Source organism: Sebastes umbrosus, chromosome 8 (assembly GCF_015220745.1).
Source record: "Sebastes umbrosus isolate fSebUmb1 chromosome 8, fSebUmb1.pri, whole genome shotgun sequence".
NCBI classification, from domain to species: Eukaryota; Metazoa; Chordata; class Actinopteri; order Perciformes; family Sebastidae; genus Sebastes; species Sebastes umbrosus.
Window position 1 is genome coordinate 16,215,893 of NC_051276.1, and position 19,872 is coordinate 16,235,764.

General features: G+C 36.7%; 1 protein-coding gene across 1 annotated transcript; it reads left to right on the forward strand.

The window, feature by feature from the left end:
* The first annotated feature begins 7,113 nt into the window (after positions 1–7,113).
* slc6a4b (solute carrier family 6 member 4b) lies at positions 7,114–15,363 on the forward strand. The gene is made up of 13 exons (XM_037778296.1): positions 7,114–7,590; positions 8,650–8,784; positions 8,961–9,180; positions 9,289–9,427; positions 9,534–9,668; positions 10,893–10,996; positions 12,020–12,147; positions 12,245–12,357; positions 12,509–12,640; positions 12,836–12,935; positions 13,069–13,169; positions 13,598–13,765; positions 13,853–15,363. The coding sequence occupies exons 1-13, from the start codon at positions 7,350–7,352 to the stop codon at positions 13,931–13,933; spliced, it is 1,797 nt and encodes a 598-aa protein (XP_037634224.1). The 5' UTR covers positions 7,114–7,349; the 3' UTR covers positions 13,934–15,363.
* The last annotated feature ends 4,509 nt before the right edge of the window (positions 15,364–19,872 follow it).

Consider the following 19,872-nt stretch of genomic DNA (forward strand, 5'->3'; position numbering starts at 1 on the left):
GAGCACCAATACAACAGGCTGGAAATTAAAGCAAAGACAGATTTATAGCTTTCCAATCAGAGTATAATCTCCATGTTCTTTTTTAAATATCTATATATTGTAATTTGCTTAATGAATTGTATATATGTGTATATATATGTTTTTGCTTTTATTTTGTTCTTTTTTATTATTATTATTATTATTATTGAATTGACGCTTTGGCAATATTGTTCACCTAACAGTCATGATCAATAAAGCATATTGATTTGAATATAGTTGCCTACATTAAAAATAGAGTGATGCAGCGATGACGTATTTTTGTAGGCCAACCAGGAAGTTATGGCATTGCCCTGGGTTCCCTTGACAAAAAGCCAATGGGATTTTTCCATTGGGTTTTGGATTATTGCAGAAAATAAACTCTGTGGCTAACACATGTTTATGATACTTACACGTTTTGTTCAGCAAGATAATCTCCATAAATTAAAACTGCTTTTATGATTTTTGAAGTGTGAATGAACTACACCACAGTCGCATGAGTGCGAGTATACACAGAGTCGGCGTGATGATGTTTAGTAGTCTCATTTAGCCACTTGTTAGCAACTGCCTTTTTTTAAGACACGTAAAGGCTTCAAAATTTACGAATGGGCTATTTTTTGATGTACGTAGAACAAAAAGTTAAAATCTCTTAAGCTTGTGTTAACCACAGACCTTATTTCAGGCATCTAACTAAAAACCTATCAAAAAACCCATTGACTTCCAGAGAAAGGAACCGAAGTGCTAAAATGTAACTCATTTCCGGCTTTTGGGCAAGGCCTATGGAAAGGAGGCTGGGTCACGCATCATATCTCCGGGGTTATAACACATGCGCAGTAAAATCTGGTCTGCACTCGCCGAAATTGAGCCAATCGCAACGCACGACCGCAGCTTTAGTTACACTGCACATGTGTTGTACCCCATACCCCAAGACCCATGTCCGCCTGTGACCCAGCCTCCTTTCTATAGGCCTTGCTTTTGGGACTCATTCCTGTAGCACTATAGGGTAGCTGTCCACATCTTTCAACTTAACCTTGAATATAAGTTTCACTGAATGAGACATAATGCTGTGATCTCCTTATTGTAATGTTAAATATACATTCAATGTAAATAGATAAATAAATATCCCTGAACTGAAAACAAACATAATACATGGAGATGGGAGTAATGTACTTGTTAATTTCCCTGACATGGAAACATTTGACCTTCACGCCATCTTGTGGTCAAGATAAGGAAAGACTAGGAGACCAAATCTTACAATGAAGTAGATACTGTATCTGCAAATCACACAGATCTTTTTTAAAAAAAGATATATTTATCTGCACACACAAATGTTGAATGGTTGAATGAATGCTGGATACACTTGGTGAAAACGCCTGGATTTCCAGACTTGGGGCATATCAGGTCGAATGTCTGGGTTAACATACAATAGTGAGGACAAACAAAAAACGGGTTGTGCTAAATTCAACATCCAGAGGATTTATATAGCAGCAAACAACTATTGTAATGTAAAGATATAGAGGGGTCGTGTCTACCTGAGCAGAGAATGAAGTCACTCTCCCTCTGTGTGTGTTGTAAGTTAGCTTTGTTAGCACCATCAGCTTCGAGCTGCTGGCTCGCCATCGCCATGTTGAGAGCCGTTGAGAGACTTTAACGTTAGCACTTTAGCACCTAAGCATCTGTGTATGAACTCATAGAAAACAGTTATTATGCTTCCCTACATTAAAATCGGATTAATATTGATGCTGATAGACATTTGGTAACTTTACTTCAACAACTTTTGTTACAGAAAATGTGTAAATATGTCAAGAAAAAGAGGCATTTAATCCTTTTGTGATATATCTAATTTGACTTATTCTTAAGTAATGGTACACAAAAGTTATATCACATATTGTCCAGAAGATGAAAATAGGATAAATATTGATGCTGATAGACATTTTGATAACTTTACTTGAAGACTTTTGGTACAGAAAAATGTGTAAATATGTCAAGAAAAAAAGGCATTTAATCCTTTTATGATATATTTAATTTGACTAAGTAATGGTTACACAAAAGTTATATCACATATTGTCCAGAAGATGGCGACTGTGTCACCTTTGATGCCCAAGACCCCAAAAAAAGAACAATTATTTTCATATGGACTACAATTCTTCAGCTTTCATCTAAATAACAATCAGTCCCATCCAGCAACAGTTTTCAGATTGAAGTGTGTATTGTGTGAGTGAGAACATGTTCAGATAAAATCAACATCTGAGTCAAAATACGAGCAGAAGGGGTCGGTAGGCTTCAGTGCACCGGAGTGTGGAGCTTCTTTGGGCTGTGAGTCCAGTTCTGCCTGCAGGGCTGAGCTGTCAGGTAGATCAGGTGGTGAAAGGATGGAGGGATAACGCAGGATGACAGACTGAGAGGTGTAGGACTGGACTCCCCAAAGCTCCCTCATAGTCTCAGAACCAACAAAATACACATGTTCCTTCTGTGGATGAACATGTCAAGATATGATTCCTTGTCCTATAGTCCTAAATCCTGAGTCATAAATTTGTTCAGACCTCTAATATTATCATTTTACATGATAATACCAGGTCAAACAACAATAACTAGACTATTCAGACACTGAAGTGTTATTTGGGATATTAAATATTAATTTAAACTACAGAGAGGCCCTCTTACTGCTTTATTGTGACAACTGTTTCTCTGTTTTCCTCACTAGCATCCTCTTCAACCCAGGATTCCCTCGCTAGATGACTCATACCGTGCAGTGGCTTTAGATAATGTGAGGTAATAGCATGTCTTATTGAATGCCATACCAGGACTTCTGCCTGAGTAAACAGCACACCAGAGCTCCTCTCCAGCTATAGCCTTTGCTTACTTGTCAATGAGAAAACAACTGTATTTATTTGTCAGTTCAATGCTCACAATAAACATCAGCATTTATTTACAGTATAGAGTGAAATCTGCAAAAACATAGACACAACTATGTGAATTGATGTTGTCACATTTCAGCAGATGACCAGAAACTCCAGTGAAGAGGAAAGTTATTATGACTCAGGTTTATGTGCTCAGGAGACAGTAGACGAAGACTTTACAATGTGGCCGGCAGAAAACTAACAAAACGAAATCAAATCCTACATTTTAGAAACAGCAGTGCTGTGTCATGTCCATTTGTGTTTGTCTGTCATCAGAGAGGGCCAACATGCACATGTCCATGTGTGATTAGACCCGACGTGCTCTAACAGGCTAACAGGCCGTGCGATAGAGGCTCCTGTCAGTCTGATGTTCTTCTGCCCATGTGTGCCGATGCAGATTGACAGGTTTGTATGTTAGAGAAGGCCAGTGCTATATGGTTTGTTTGTATGTTGTTATGCTTTTGACCCTCAGGGGCCACCGCACCTCGGCTGAGCAACCGCAGCCTTTTTCCCCCGGCAGGTTGTTTACTCTTCTCCGTCCTAGCTCTGGCAATGAGAAGACATGATGAATCTGGAAGAATCTGAACTGTGAAACAAGTCTATCTATCTATCTATCTATCTATCTATCTATCTATCAATCTATCTATCTATCTATCAATCTATCTATCTATCTATCAACCTATCTATCTATCTATCTATCTATCTATCTATCTATCTATCTATCTATCTATCTATCTATCAACCTATCTATCTATCTATCTATCTATCTATCTATCTATCTATCTATCTATCTATCAATCTATCTATCAACCTATCTATCTATCTATATATCTATCTATCTATCAACCTATCTATCTATCTATCTATCTATCTATCAATCTATCTATCTATCTATCTATCTATCTATCTATCTATCTATCTATCTATGTATCTATCCATCCATCTAACTAACTCAAAGATATTGCAGAAACTCACTGAATTAACAGTTGCTTTTCACCACTCAGGTTATGCAGCCATACAATAAGTCATGTAACACCAGACCAGACAGTTTGGCTGCCATTTGGCTTTTACAGTAAGTGACAATTTTGTGACGGCGATAGATGCCTCTTGTCCTATCTCGGTGTCATATCCATTTCCCAAAGTAACTTCATTTGATGCACTCTCTCCTGCGTGACTGCTGCTCTCTGAATATCCAGTTAGCAGCTTTTTCAAAAGTGTTCAGTGCTAAAAGCGGTGGATTTGATTACAAAGTCTTTTTATTAGGTTTTTCCTAATGAGTGCAGTTAAGCTACTGTGATTCTCTTCTGCTGTCTTCCCCAAACTATATTAATATAGGATCAGGAAGCCAAGACACCTCAAGGTGCTATTTATAGCTTTCTATATCAAACTTTTGGAAGTTCAAATGGACTGTCTGCTCGTCGGTTTGAACAGGACCATGGCCTTTTTCTCCAACTTTGACCCACCTGTTTATTGCATTTATATTATTTTATTTATTCTTAATTTATTTACTTTCACATTGTGTCTGTATTTTCTATCGGGCTTTTGTCTTTTATTGTGAACTACTTTCTGACGTCTGATATAGAAAGGTGCTACATGGATAAACTTTACTTTATGGAGCGTGCATGGAAAATGAGAAATTGTAAACAAAGACGTGGAAAAAGTCCCCATGCAGCTTAACATTTAGAGGCCTGGCAGCTTGTTGAAGTAGCAAAAGATCATGTTAGAAATGCTTCAGAACAGCTACTAAATTCACTTTGTGGTAAGATTGTTTTCTCAAGAATCAACTTTGAAGCTCAGCTTTTAAACATGAATGAGAAGTTGAAAAAAACTCAGACATACAATCCTATAACTAGGCAACTCTATCTGCTGATGAAGATCATGTGGTGAGATTGCTCCCTCCACTGTAATCACTGTTTTTCATATATTATTCAAATAATATCTGAACTCAAGTTGATCCTAAAATATATTCTGGTACATAGGATACCGTGATTGTGTGAATATAGAGCTCTACATATCGCCTCATTGTTATTGAAGGATGATGAACAGCAGACATAAATCTTGGTAACCATAACTGAAACATCACTTTGCTGGGAAACCTGTTGCTTGAACAGAATACAACTATGTTTTATCACAAGCTCACAGTTTTGTTGTGAAAATCTTGCTGGATATTTAGAAGCTTTAACAGAATATTGATCGCTGTTTTTCAAGTTTCTTTATGTATCAAATGCAGAACAATTACAACAAAGCAGTCCATGGCAGTGAAAGTCTTGGGTCTCAGGTTCCCCACAATAATGCTCATTAAATATGTACATAAAAAAAGGAAAATCACACACGTAAAAGTAAAATGAGAATTAAGACATAAAATACTGCAAGTTAAAATATAGGGCTTAAATATAAACATAAAACATAAAATAATTAATGTAAATGTAAATTTGTGGTAGACAGTATTTCAAATGGATATGTATAGTGAGAAGTAATAAATATATTGTTGGAATATTAGAACTCAAATTGACTTTAAAATGTACAAATTTCTATTCAAAATAATGGCCTGTAACCTCATGGAAAATTATATATTCAAAGCCTCTTGTTAGATACTGGAAAGTCCAATTCAGTGATCTGGTGCATGTTGTGATTGTGTGAATGTGATTTGCAACAATAAAGTTCAGCAAAAGGTGACCATGGTGAACCCTGATAAGATTCCAGATTCCAGATTCCAGATTCCAGATTCCAGATTCAAGATGTTTATTGTCACGCCGATTATATAAGTACAATTGTGTGAAATGCTTTTAGCAGGGAAGCTCCATTAAAAATAATAAGTTACATTACAATTATAAAAGGAGATACTTTGTACAAGGCATATTAAGAACATATACCTTAAGAACATATACAGTATATACAGTATAAGATATATGATTGAGGTACATTTTTTGTGAGAAGGTGTCGTATGAATTATCTATTTAAAAGTCCGATGGCCTGGGTGAAAAACGGTTCCTCAGTCTACTGGTGAGAGTCCTGCTGAGGGTCCTGTATCTTCTACCAGAGGACAGGAGGGAGAACAGGCTGTGTTGTTGATAGCCATCAATAGATGTTTACATTACATCTATTTTTATATTTTATACCTTTAGTGTAACACTTCTGTTTATATGTATTTATTACATCTACTTTACCTGTTTTATTTGCTTTATAACTGTGTGTGTGTGTTTTACCTGTTATATGTTTTTATCTGCCTCGTTTAGTCTTGTCAAGTATTTGTTTTAAACCACTGACCAGAAGTGGCAACTGTGAATCTCGTTGTATTTAATACAATGACAATAAAGCTTTCTATTTCTATTTCTATATTTCTATTTCTATCACCGTTTACTTTTGCTGGACAACCTGTTGCTGTTAAAATCTGAATTAAATTGGGTTTTCCCCAAAAGCACATATATCACAGTAATGAATGAAATGAATCAAAAGTGAGCACTCACATCCATCTTATTGATCAGCAACACATGGGACCTCTAAATTACACTGTTAAGAATTTCCCAGTAAAATAACAGTAAAGATCTGGCAGCAGGGTTGCCTTTATGTTACTGTAAAATTAACATTATTATACTGTCGCTGAAATTTACAGCTTTGTACTGTTAATGAAAAATACAGTTTGAACTGTTTTTTAAAAATTAATTTCACAGTATTTTACAGGTAATTTACTGTTTAAAGATACATTATGTAGCTGTTTTTCCACCTTTCTTTTACATTATCTTACTGATTTGTTTTAATGCACTATTTAGGTTGTATTTTTTACATACATTTTAATAAACATTATTTTTTGCCTAGATGATTAGACTTAGCAGGTTACAGACATAGGAATAGTCACACTAAATACAATTAAAGGCACTTGTTAGGAAAAAGGCTATAATAGACTTGTTGACACTTTTCCCAAAATGTCTGTCTATAGCTGGCTACAAGCACAGAATGCAAACCAGAACAACATGTGAGTGAAGAACAGAGCTAATTCACTGATTTTACAATCATGTACAATGTACAAGCCTCACATGTGCAGATCAGGTCCCAGAATTAAAAAAATACTGCATGAAACTGTTACTGATGATACTTTAGACAGTTGATGAGCAGTAAAGTGATGTTTTTTAAGAATGCATTATAGTTAAAAACGGCCTGTGAGCGTAATTTAACAGGTTTTCTTTTGTATTAACAGTAAAGCACTGTTTTTAGCAATAACAGGTTACTACTGTTGAAATCCTGCTGTAAATTAACCGCAATTGTTTACAGTGCAGTTGAGCTTCTTTGGATGTGGTCTTTCTCCACTAACAGGTATCCTCAAGTGTCTGCAGCTCCATCTACTCCTCCCACTGCTCCCTGTCATCATCATCACAGGAGAAACATCCTCCTCTCTGTGGAGCTGCTCTGCTCCTCTGGCTGACTTTTCACAGTCCGATGCCCCAACAGGACTCAGCAGTCATGGCCGGCAGTCTGACCCGCCAAGGATCCCCTAACCCGGGCTACAGCGCCAACAACCAGGGCCCTGTGGTGGTCCCAGTAACACCGGCCATCACACAGACAGACTCCAGGGACAAATGGAGCAAAAAAATGGATTTTCTGTTGTCTGTCATTGGTTTTGCAGTGGACCTGGGAAATGTTTGGAGATTTCCTTATGTATGTTATCAAAACGGTGGGGGTAAGTGTTTTAGAGCTTTTAAACCTTCATTTCATAATTTAGGATCTTGTGTAATTTGAAAGAGACACTTGGAAAATACTTTTATTTTGTCTTCAAATCGATTGAATGTCAGAATTTTGCTCAAAATGGGTTTTAAATTATTCAGAAAAACAGGTTAGAAGCTGCGCATCTGGCAGCAGAAACTGTCCATGGTGCTGAAGAGCGCATCTGCTTCACACCAATAAAAAGTTTTACACTTTTCCAACGACATAGCCTGTGTCTATTTTTCTTTGGTCACTTTTTATCAATATTGTTTTCCAATACAGGATGTTCACAAATTCAAGCGTTTTATAAAAGAAACATTTTTTTTTTGTCAATACTACTATAGGCCTTATAATAATAATAATAATAATAATAATAATAATAATAATAATAATAATAATAATATAATAATGATAATAATAAACATAATAATAATAAAGATCTGCTCAGATTGGTTCAGTCATTATGTATTTTGTTAGGAAAAGGTTGTGCTTTACTCAATACTTACATCAGTAATACATCAGCAACAAAGGCAAGGCAGGTTTATTTATATAACACCATTCAACCTTTCAACAAGGCAATTCAAAGTGCTGCACATAAGACACAAAAAGACATTTAGACAAGACAAATGAATAAAAACGATTAAAAAACGGAATAAGCAGATGATTATGTAGACATTTCATTTTATAATTTTGAATGTGAATATACAGTAAGTGTGTCAGAAGTGTTTTTGACATATAGCCTTAATGGTATGTTCTTGTCCATGATTTTATCAAATAAAGATTTTGATACTTATAAATCCAACTTTGAGCTGAAATATTATTAGCAGATGTAAAAAAAAAAATGAGGCCAATGAGAAGTCTTCACATTTTCATTCATATTTAATTTTTTAATTCAGATTCAAGCCTTCTTAAATCTTCATCCTTGAGTTCATGAATGTCCTCACTTTGTCATACACATGAGACAACACCAACAGTCATCACGACCTTCATGTCAAAGCCCTACATAACATGTACTCATGCGTGCGTCTCTGTGCAGGTGCTTTCCTTATTCCCTACATTTTGATGGCCATCTTTGGTGGTGTGCCGCTCTTCTACATGGAGCTGGCACTGGGACAGTTTCACAGAACCGGAGCCATATCCATATGGAAACACATATGTCCCATTTTCAAAGGTAAGGCCTCACACTGTGCTGCTCTACAGCACATATTCAGATATAGTTACCTGACTCAGTGAAAGGGTTGTACTCATTTTAATTGCTATGTTGTCCCAAAGTAATTTGATTAAATGTGTCTTCAAAGAGAGCCAGTGAATCATTATAGAGACATTTCACAAGTTCTTCTGTTTCAGGTATAGGATATGCCATCTGTATCATCGCCCTGTATGTGTCCTTCTACTACAACACCATCATCGCCTGGGCCCTCTTCTACTTCTACTCCTCTTTCTCCACCATCTTGCCTTGGACAAACTGCGACAATGTGTGGAACACCCCTGACTGCACCAACTATTTTGGGAATGACAACATCACCTGGACGAATTCCTCCAGGTCTCCGGCAGAGGAATTTTACACGTAAGTGCATGTAAGTGTGAGTTACAGAAACCACATATATAAATAGCTTTACAGTAATACTCTACACAAATAGTGTCGGCTGATGATTTATGTGTTTTACTATTACAGGAGGAATGTTCTTGAGATGCACAAGTCATCAGGGCTCAAAAACGTCGGGGGTGTTCGCTGGCAGTTGATGCTCTGCCTTTTTCTCATTTTCACCATCGTATACTTCAGCCTCTGGAAGGGCGTGAAGACTTCAGGGAAGGTAACACATTGCAGTTGCTTTACATAATAATATAGAAGGTTAATGTGCATCAATCTGTCAATGATCTCTGTTTCTCTTCCTGATTTATCTCTTTCTTCCACACCAGGTAGTGTGGGTGACCGCCACCTTGCCCTACATTGTGCTTTTCATCCTGCTAATTCGAGGCGCCACTCTGCCAGGAGCTTGGAGAGGTGTGGTGTTTTACCTGAAACCCCAGTGGGGGAAGCTGCTGGAGACCAGTGTGAGTTGTACAAAGTTGGTCAGTCAGCTGGTTTATCAGAAAAGGACACAATTCACTCATCTCCAACAAGAAAAACATGGTCATGTCTCATATGTTTGGTCCCTTTTTCAGTTAGTGAAAGGGGCTCAATAGAAGAAAGAAGATGCAGACTAAATACATACAGTACATACACGTAGATATAAATAAACTAAGCAATCTTAGTTTCCCTCAGGTAGTGGGAAATAGTTCATCACTGCATGATGGTTTAACAACAAAGAAATGTTACTTCTTAGTTTGTATGTTATTTTTTTCCCACATGCTGAATTTGACCTATTATTCTCTATCTATTTTTGGCAGATGTGGACATGTTTTTTTTTTTCAAAGCTGTTATATTACCATTCTTAACACATACTCTTCTGTTTTTTCCAACATTTCTCTCTGAGAATTTTTACCACAAGTACAAATTTATGCAAAATGTAATGATATACTCCAGTGTATAACTTCCCAAAAGGACTTTAACTCTGGGTTAGACCAGATGATATGACTAAGATGTGTTTCGACTAAATTTAAGAGTTCCTGATTCATATTTAACTTGCTGGACTGGTGTAATGAAATAACACATCTGGATCTTCCAAGCATGAGAGGCAACAGTTTAATATATACTTTCATTCATTTCTACCTACCAGTCCCTTGAGAATCTACCTATATACTGTATATATATATTTTTTTTTTGATCTATGAAACGTCCTCATCTTCCTCTCTGGCTCTCTGCGGTTGTTTGCTAAACATGTGTGAGTGCTTTGGTTGGAGGGGGAATATGGATGAGACGAAATGAGATGCATAAATAAGCCACAGAGCAGGATAATAAGATGCATAATTGGTTTAGATTTTCTGCCCATTAACAAAGGCCTCCCTTTCTGTCTCACTCACCGATATCCAACGCTGCCCTCTTCTTTTTAATGCCGAATGTGTGCTGCTCTTCAGATCTCCCTGCATACAGCTGTGCGGCAACTAGATTTTTATACGACTGACACAACACCTCTCCTGCTTGATGAATTATACTGAGGGATCACAACACAAAAATAAAAATATTTGAAGCTATTAATTTCATTTGGGTTTGGAAAGAGCTGCCAGAAACAAATGCAAGAAATATTGTATTTGTATGCTGTTAAATGCCCATAACAACCCTGAAGCGTCCCAGAACTTGTAGTCTCAGATATTGTAATGTGTCTTCCTGTCTTTTAGGTGTGGGTGGATGCCGCTGCTCAGATATTCTTCTCTCTGGGGCCCGGGTTCGGGGTGCTTCTGGCTCTCTCCAGCTACAACCCTTTCACAAATAACTGCTACCGGTAAGAGCTGAGCTTTAGACCTAGTCATGGGAACCTACATTTGTGGCTTGAACACGTCCTGTTGAATTTAGGTTTAATGACTTCAGTGCATAGTACACGGTCCAAACTCTAAGAGAAGCTGTGGGATTTATTGCTCATGCATTACATAAGATGGTCTGGTCGAGACAATGTTATCAGAGGCAGGAGTGGTGACTACTACATGGTAGGTATAAATACCAAACTGTGACTAGTAGTGTGTGTGACTGTGGCTAGTAGAGCAGAGTGGCATGTTAAGAAACACAGATTATGATTGAAACTGGACGCTGCCGCTTCTTGACCCATCAAACATATTCCAAACACATTACAAAAATATAATGTGTCACTCCTCAGTGTGATAATAATGATGTTTATCAATACTGACTTCCATATCTTTTGTTTGCTGTTGTTTGTTGTTTTTGAATTTTGTTTTCAATTATATGGTAAATGCATTCTTTATCGTTAAATTGTCTTCTTTATAACATTAGAAAAGTATATTTCAATTGCAAAGTACCTGACAAACTGTCAACTTCGGCTCAAAACGTTGTATTTCTTAATGTAAAAAAGAGGAAATGCTTACAGGAAGTCCTTTGGGAGCGTTAGTTTTAACACAGATGTTTATTTATTTATCTAAAATTACTAATTCTGTGGAGGCTGCCTGGAGAATACTGAGCATTCTGCCAATTGACACGTGGTTATTACTCCAAAGACAGATGTTTTACATCTCTAATGAACACACACACATACATCCAACAGTAGAATATTCCTCATTAGTATTGTTGTAAGATGTCTATGGTTTCTAGCCAGGAGTATACATGTGTGTCAGACACAAAGCTGAAGAGAAAATATAAAGGAACCCATTAAAACAAAGGTCAGAGGGGTCAGCAAAGAAGCTACTTTGGAACAGTGTCTCTGATGAAAATGAAAAATTTGGTTTAAAGAAGAATTGTATAAATGATAATTATTATGCTGTGTGTCCTTGAACGGGTTTAATTTCTTCCTCAACAGTGACGCCATTGTGACCAGTTTGGTAAACTGTCTGACCAGCTTTGTGTCAGGGTTCGTGATCTTCACGGTGCTGGGCTACATGGCAGAGATGAGGAAGGTGGAGGTGGAGGATGTAGCCAAGGATAAAGGTCAGCAAATTAGTTTTACATTTAAAATCATGAACTCAATTATGAATCAAACGCTGACCTCTTGATCTCTTCATATTCAATATTTTCTTGCTTTCAGGACCAAGTTTACTCTTCATCACATACCCAGAAGCCATTGCAAACATGGTGGGCTCAACCTTTTTTGCAATCATCTTTTTTGTGATGATGATCACGCTGGGATTGGACAGCACGGTATGAGCATGGTGGCCGCAGGGTCACTTTTTGTGTAACAGAAAATGATTCAGCTGTAGTGATGTAAATTTATCTGAAATGTGAGTTTTTACCTGTTGTAAAAACTAAAATCTACTATATAATACTGTAACATCATTGTCTGTGTTTTCAGTTTGGCGGGCTGGAGGCGATCATCACTGCTGTGTTGGATGAATACCCAGATCATTTCTCTCAAAGACGAGAACTTTTTGTTCTGGGCTTGGTAGTTGTCTGCTTTTTGGGCTCCCTAAGCACCCTTACAAATGTAAGTTCTTGACATTTTAAATCAGTTTAACCAAAGAGAACAAATTTCAAACCCCTCGTTAGTTCAAACTATTATCTCCAATCACATTTACTGTAAGGTTTAGGCTGTTTTGAATACGTTGTAGTGAATTAAAAACTGACATCTGCAGTCTGATGATGGATTATGTTATTAGTCAGTGTGAAATCTTATTGACAGGGTGGTGCCTATGTGGTGAAGCTGCTTGAGGAATTCGGAGTAGGATCCTCCATTATTGCTGTGGGTTTCCTTGAGGTCATCGCGGTTTCCTGGTTCTACGGTAAACAAGAGATTATTGTCGACTGACAATTTCTTTTATCTGCAATGTAAATGGATGACCCTTGATAATCCAATACACTGTTAGCATATGAAAAACAAACGGCTGCCTCTCATGTTCATTTTGTTGCTTTCAGGTATCAAAAGGTTTAGCAGTGATGTTGAGTCCATGCTTGGCAAATCTCCGGGATTATTCTGGAAGGTGTGCTGGGTTGCCATCAGTCCAGCGTTTCTAGCGGTGAGATATAAAAATATTCTGATCTTTACAACAAGTGGAGCAAAATGTCCACAATGCTAAAGATGAATGGGCAGATCAAAAGACTACTGGACCAATGGCCTTTGAAGACCTAACAGCTGACCCCTCTCCTCTGTTGTTTAAACCCTCCTCTATATGACATATCTTCCTCAAAACGTATATTGCAAAACACTCAGGCAAATGTCAATTTCCCGCCTCTACATATAGTTTGATAGCCTTCTCTCTTATTTGCATCCACCTCTCTTATTGTCTTCCTGCTGACATTTTGCATTATTACACTTCCTTTATATATTTATTTTACAATATATGGCAGTGTGACAGATATATTACCCTTCTCTGATATTATTTCTTACATTAACATATGGAAATGTTAAATATGGTAACGTTATGTGTACCCCAACTCTTCTCAGTATATTATAGTGAGCTCCCTGCTGAAAACGCCGCCCCTAACGCTGTTCGACTATAAGTACCCTGACTGGAGCATCACAGTGGGATACCTCATTGGCTTCTCGTCCTTTATGTGGATCCCCATCTACATGGTCTACAAGCTGGTGTGGACCCCCGGATCTCTCAAACAGGTCAGTGGAAGTGCATGTGCAAAATGCTGAAAACACATTTTCCTTTAAATGAACCTCTAACTGTGTGTGTTGTTTTTTTTCCCACAGAGGTTGGCGGTGTGTCTCAGACCAGAGAGGACCATACCAGACATCCACGCTGACAGCCTCAGCATGGCTACCGTGCCGTAGAAAGAAAAACACCTCAGCACATGAAAAATACCCCCCTGCTTGTAATTTCTATTCAAACCACAGTTTTATTTAAGTTATTATTTGTGACCAAACCTGAACATGATCTGACATTGTGACTGTTACCTGCTGATGATGTCCAACATGTCAAATTTCACTGCACATGTACACTCTGTAAAATGGTAAATGCTGCTAAATTTGTAATTCCAAGAAGAAATGAGATAGCAATACTCACCTTACTGTACGGTCTGTCTGTATTCAGATCTATAGCTTCACATGTTGCCATTTTCAAGTGTTCGGTCGTAGGAGTCAGTAGCAATTACCTAAACGGTCCTAATGGTCTGCTTTTCCCCCTTAATCAGCTGTCTTTATCTCACAAGAACAATATGCCAAGGAAAATAAAAACATGTATTTCTATATGTAACATTCAGCAGATCATTTCTATTGCATGGGCCTGTTTTCTCCTGTTAAGTTTGTAGTTGTGAAAATTAGATTAAACAATGGAAACACCAGTGTTGCACTTGGAGCAACAGTGAAATTAACACACTTTTTCTCCGCTAGAATATTCGTGGCAGCAGCGTTTTGCATGTAATGAAAAACTTAATTCAGTGGGCTGTTTATCAACTCAGTGGACAACATGTATGTCAGCTAATGTTCCTCACACCAAGTGTTACCAGCTCTGCTGTATTTTTTTGTAGCAATTTGAACAGATATTGTGTGTGGTGAATCTAAGTCTTGAAACAATTCTTTTTTCACTGGACAGAAAGAGGTGAAAGATTTAATGGGACCAAACCTAAATCAGTTTGACAGTAAATAACAGTCCCTTCTTTGTTTTTTTTTGCCAATGCTGTATTTCATATCTATACAGTAGATCTGTAATACAGTGCTTCACGCCAGCTGCTGGATATATCTGCTAAAAGTGTTCTGTTTTCCTCTACATGTGTTTGTAATGGAGATATGTGCGGCACTCAGACAAAGATCAGTTCATTTTCACAAATCTTTTTAAATCTTACAATTAAGTGCTTGTTTTAGTATCGGCATTATAGAAAGTAGAGCCTATGTACTGCCTGGAGATACAGTACAAGATGTGCAGTTGGACTATGTACAACTGTGGAATTGTTTTTTTTATATTCAAAATGAACTTTTTGATCTTTGTCTGTTGTCTCCATTTAACTCTTGTTTTGCCTTAATCTGCCTGAATATTACACTGTATGTACAAAAAATTGTAAAGGTTGTATTGATATTGTGCCTCTCCAATGTTTTTACTCTCTAATTTAAGACTGTTCAAATGTTTTTTGCAGACGCATAATATCACTTGTGTCTCTGCCACATGTTAAACTGATCTAAAAGCGCTTTATACTTTATTTATATTCAGAGAATAACGTGACGAGCAAGGTGATGATTGTTGTGTGATTTCAGTCCTTTTCAACCTGGTTTATGTACTAGTCAGATGTGTATAAATTAATTATAATATACATTACATATTTCATCTTTGTGCTTCTTTTCATTCCTGAAGGTTAAACATGAACAAACCAAAGCATTTAGTTAAATTCCACTATCTATATCACAACAGGTACTGTATTTTTCCTGAAATGTAAATATGTAGCAGAACCACATGAGAGATTTGCTCTTGTAAATCTCCATATGGTGATCTTCATGTCTTTGTAATGGCTGTTGGCTGTTGCTGCTCACCTCTATTAGATATTCTAATTAACAAGCTAATTTGCAATATCCAGAATCCATCAACATACAAGGGAATAAAGCAGCTTCTACCATCAAACACACACACACACACACACACACACACACACGATTACATCACTTTTACTTATTCAACTGATTTTTATTCCTGAGTAAACCAGGCCCGATCACTTCAAGGATGACAGGTATGAACGTGTACGAGAGTAGAAAGTGGTTTGGATCATATTGAGCTGCTGGTTGATGGACGTGCAGATCAAAGACCTTTTGTGTCACTGACTGCCATTGAAGTAGAGAACAGGAGACACATAAAAGAGACTCTGCTAAATAGACGGTTTCTTCTCTACCTGATATGAACAGCTCGGCAAACAGCATATAAAGGGAAAAATGACTGATGCTTGTATGTTGCAGTGCATCATTAATCCCGACAAAACATAGTGCAGTAGCTATAGAAGTACAAAGGAGATAAAAAGAGGAATTCCTGGTTTTATCAGGATTAATGATGCACTGCAACATACAAGCATCAGTCATTTTCCCCTTTATATGCTGTTTGCCGAGCGGAATTCCCCAGTTTAGCCTGTGTACTGAAACATTCATAACTGTCAGGAGAACAGATATTCTCTGTCAGAAGTCACTGATTTTATTATGGACACCACCAATGAAAAAGACCTCTGCTAGGTGTGCAGCTGCAGATACTCTTTATTCTGCAGATTCATATATTTTGCACTCCAGTGATGTGAATTCCACTGACACCACAGAGCAAAAATCACAGGCAGATACCTTCATAATTATTTTTTCCTTTAACCCTATTAGTCACATTTAGGAATATATTCACTCAGGGGGGGTGAAGAAAATATAGAAAATATTGAGTATTGGGATATAATGTTTTGTGTCAACTCTCAAAAACACTTTTGATTTTTAATTAATAGTTTAGATGCAAAGATTAACTCAGTCAATTCTTAATTTGCAAAGAAGTGTTTCATCTCAAAGTAGTGCTATGATGTTGAATGTTATAGGGACTGCGATAAATGCAAATGCAGATCCTATTCAGATTTTAGGCATATAGTGCTGTGTTTTACTGTGACAGTTAGATTTTAAAATTTGCAATACATCGCCTTACAGTATCGCAATATTCTGGTTCATAACCCCTGTATTATGATATGTATCTTATTGCCAGATTCTTGCCAATACACAGCCCTAATATTTGCATAGAGGTCATGAGTTGTGTTTTTTTGGTTGCTAGTCTGTTACAGTACTAATGAGGGGCCAAAAGACAAAATAGATTTGTCAGCTGTCAGAGAGCCATATTGTTTACAGTATATCATGATGTCTCAAGTATCTCTGGGCGCATTAGACTCAGTGAGCAGGACTGATTTATGACAATGTTGGACAGCATATTATCCTTCATATTATCCTTGCATCAATGTGATGATTAATCTGGCTTTTAATTTGCTGGATTTTCTAAATTTTCTGATATAAAATTACACAATACTGCAATAGAAGATTTTATCGCCCACACCGAGTACAAACACAGTGAAGAAGATGCTCATTACTTCCTATATGCAACTTTGGAGTTTTATAGGTTAACCAAACCAGCATTAAACAGTGAAACAAAATCACCTGAGTGTACACAGAAAGATGTTAGAGGTTACTGATTTTAAATTAGCACTCTTTGTCGTCAATTAGGAACAAGACTAAGAGTCCATGGCAGAGGCTCACAGCGGTGCTTTGAGCTGAAACGGTTGCTGATTTGCTGAGTGGCCTCATTTGACTGAATATCCAGGTTACTGTTGTGTTAATAAATGAGTTCAGTGTGCTGTATGTAGATGAATCAATGTGAAACAATCATTTGATGTTGTAATGATGTGAACACATCAAGTAGTTACACTGTGATGCTCTCATACTTGTGCTGTCATGACAATGTTCAAATCCATTGATGAATCAAGGGGGACAAACAAAAGACGACAGTCACACTTTTAATAAGTTTATAACTAAAAAGACAGCATTTCCTCATTAATCCTATCAAGTGTCTATTCTTGCTTACTCCGGTCATAGCATAAAAACAAATCAGCTTAATTCACTTTAAATGTCTTCGGATCGCCCATTAAAACAGGATCTTTGAGTTCATGCTGTAATGAAATGTTTTCTTGTTTTGATTAATTTATCTAGGAAGCCTCCAGTTTTAATTTCAGGCCACCGTGAGTGACATTTCCTCCCATTCATTAAGCTTCTCTGGCATATAATGAAGAGCCATAAGTGTTTGTAATGGTGTGCTATAGAGGATGAAGGTAAAGGCCATATACATCAGTCATGCAGAGTAATTATATAAGGATATAACCGCAAGGAGCTTGACCTTTATATCTATTCTTCATTGCTCTTTGACATTTCAGAAATGGGAAAATGTGATGGAGGCCTCCTACTTGTTTAATGGTTACCAGTAATAGAAGAGATTTTATACACTTTGTATTTCCACCGTTCAACTATACCTGGAAACACCTGAAGCGTTCAGAACCCTGTGCTGCAGAGAGGCCTGAACAATTCACTGCAGTGTAAATATTAACCTGCTAGAGCTGAAATGACTAATCAACTGTCGATCGTCAAAAAATATTAATGGCATAAGTCATTTCTTAAACAAAAATGTCAAAGAAATTCACTGATTCCCAAATTTGAATATTCCTGTTTTCTTCCTCCTCTTTGGGTTTGCAACTGCTGGTTGGACAAAACAAGCAATTTTGTCAGCTTGAGCTCTGAGAAATTACAATGGGCATTTTGTGGCATTTTATAAACTTAACAATTAATTGAGAACATAATCTGCAGGTTAATCAATAAAAATAGGCATTAGTTACAGCCCTACAACCAGCAAGCAAGTATGAGCAAGTCTATCAATAATGTCAATTGATACTGTCAATAGGGTTGCAATTAACAAATATTTTCATTATTGATTAATCTGCCCATTATTTTCTTGATTAATTGATCAATCAATCATTTGGTTCATAAAATGTAAAAAATGTCCCAAACCCTTAAATTTACCAGTATAAATATAATTATTATAGAGGAATATATATATATATATATATATATATATATGGATATCTTATGTCCACATTTGAAAAGTCTGTGTTTTTTGGCAATCATTTAGTAATATTTATTTTACAGGTCCCTAATTTCAGAATAAATTCCTAAAATGTTTTCTGGAAATAACTATATAATTTGGTACTAATTATGGTGTAAATAGTTGGTACACTTCTTCCAGTAAACTGCTACTTTAACCAAAGGAGTCAGTAGGCCAGCTGAAGATGCAAAATATGTTAAATGTATTAACAAGCAAGAATACATTCATAAAGAATAAAATGTCCATTAATGTTTGCTATTTACTTGTATTTAGGCTACTTTTTGTATGTACTTTTAATTTTTAATTTGTAATATTTTGTTTCCAGGAAATCTTTGATTGGTAAAATAAAGCGTTTCCAAAAATGATATAAATGATTAATCACTTATCAAAATAGTTGTCAATTAAAGCTTTGAAGATTTTTTAAAGGTCCCATATTAAAGAAAAGTGAGATTTTCATGTTTTTTTTATTATAAAGCAGACTTAAATCCTATATAAGTACTGTGAAAGTATTGAAACACTCAAACAACAGGGAAATACACACAGCCCGTATTCAGAAACTCTGCATTTGAAACAAGCTGTCAGGATTTCTGCCCATTCGTGATGTCACGAATATAAAATATTTAGACCCTTGACACAATTTTAAACGAAAACATTCTAAATGTGTCCCAGTTTATTTCCTGTTGCAGTGTATGTGAATGTCATCAGCTGACAGGAAGTACACATGGACCCAAGCTGTTGCCTAGCAATGCAATTCTGTTACAATTCCGTCAAATGTGCTAAAACGGAGCGTTTCAGACAGAGGGTAAATACAGGCACATTCAGGCTGACATTATGAGGAAAATAAAGTTGTTTTTTGAACATTACAGCATGTAAACATGTTCTAGTAGAAACACAAAATACAAGTATGAACCTGAAAATGAGCATGATATGGGACCTTTAAAGCCTGAAAACAGAACCATGAGGAGGTGCAGAACACTTGAACTACAATACATACTGAAAGGTTATGATGGACTTTTTGCCCAATGATGCCAAAAATATTCTGCCTACTGCAGCTTTAACTTTCTACCAAAAGAGAGTCAATACAATAACACAACGGCTTTAGGACCCAGATCTTACAGCGGAAGAAGAAACA

Bases quoted from the DNA above. Each gene is read 5' to 3' on its own strand.
- slc6a4b (XM_037778296.1), top strand. From the start codon at position 7,350: ATGCCCCAACAGGACTCAGCAGTCATGGCCGGCAGTCTGACCCGCCAA. The intron at 7,591-8,649 runs GTAAGTGTTTTA...GTCTCTGTGCAG, and splicing joins ATGTTATCAAAACGGTGGGG to GTGCTTTCCTTATTCCCTAC. The intron at 13,766-13,852 runs GTCAGTGGAAGT...TTTTTCCCACAG, and splicing joins CCCCCGGATCTCTCAAACAG to AGGTTGGCGGTGTGTCTCAG.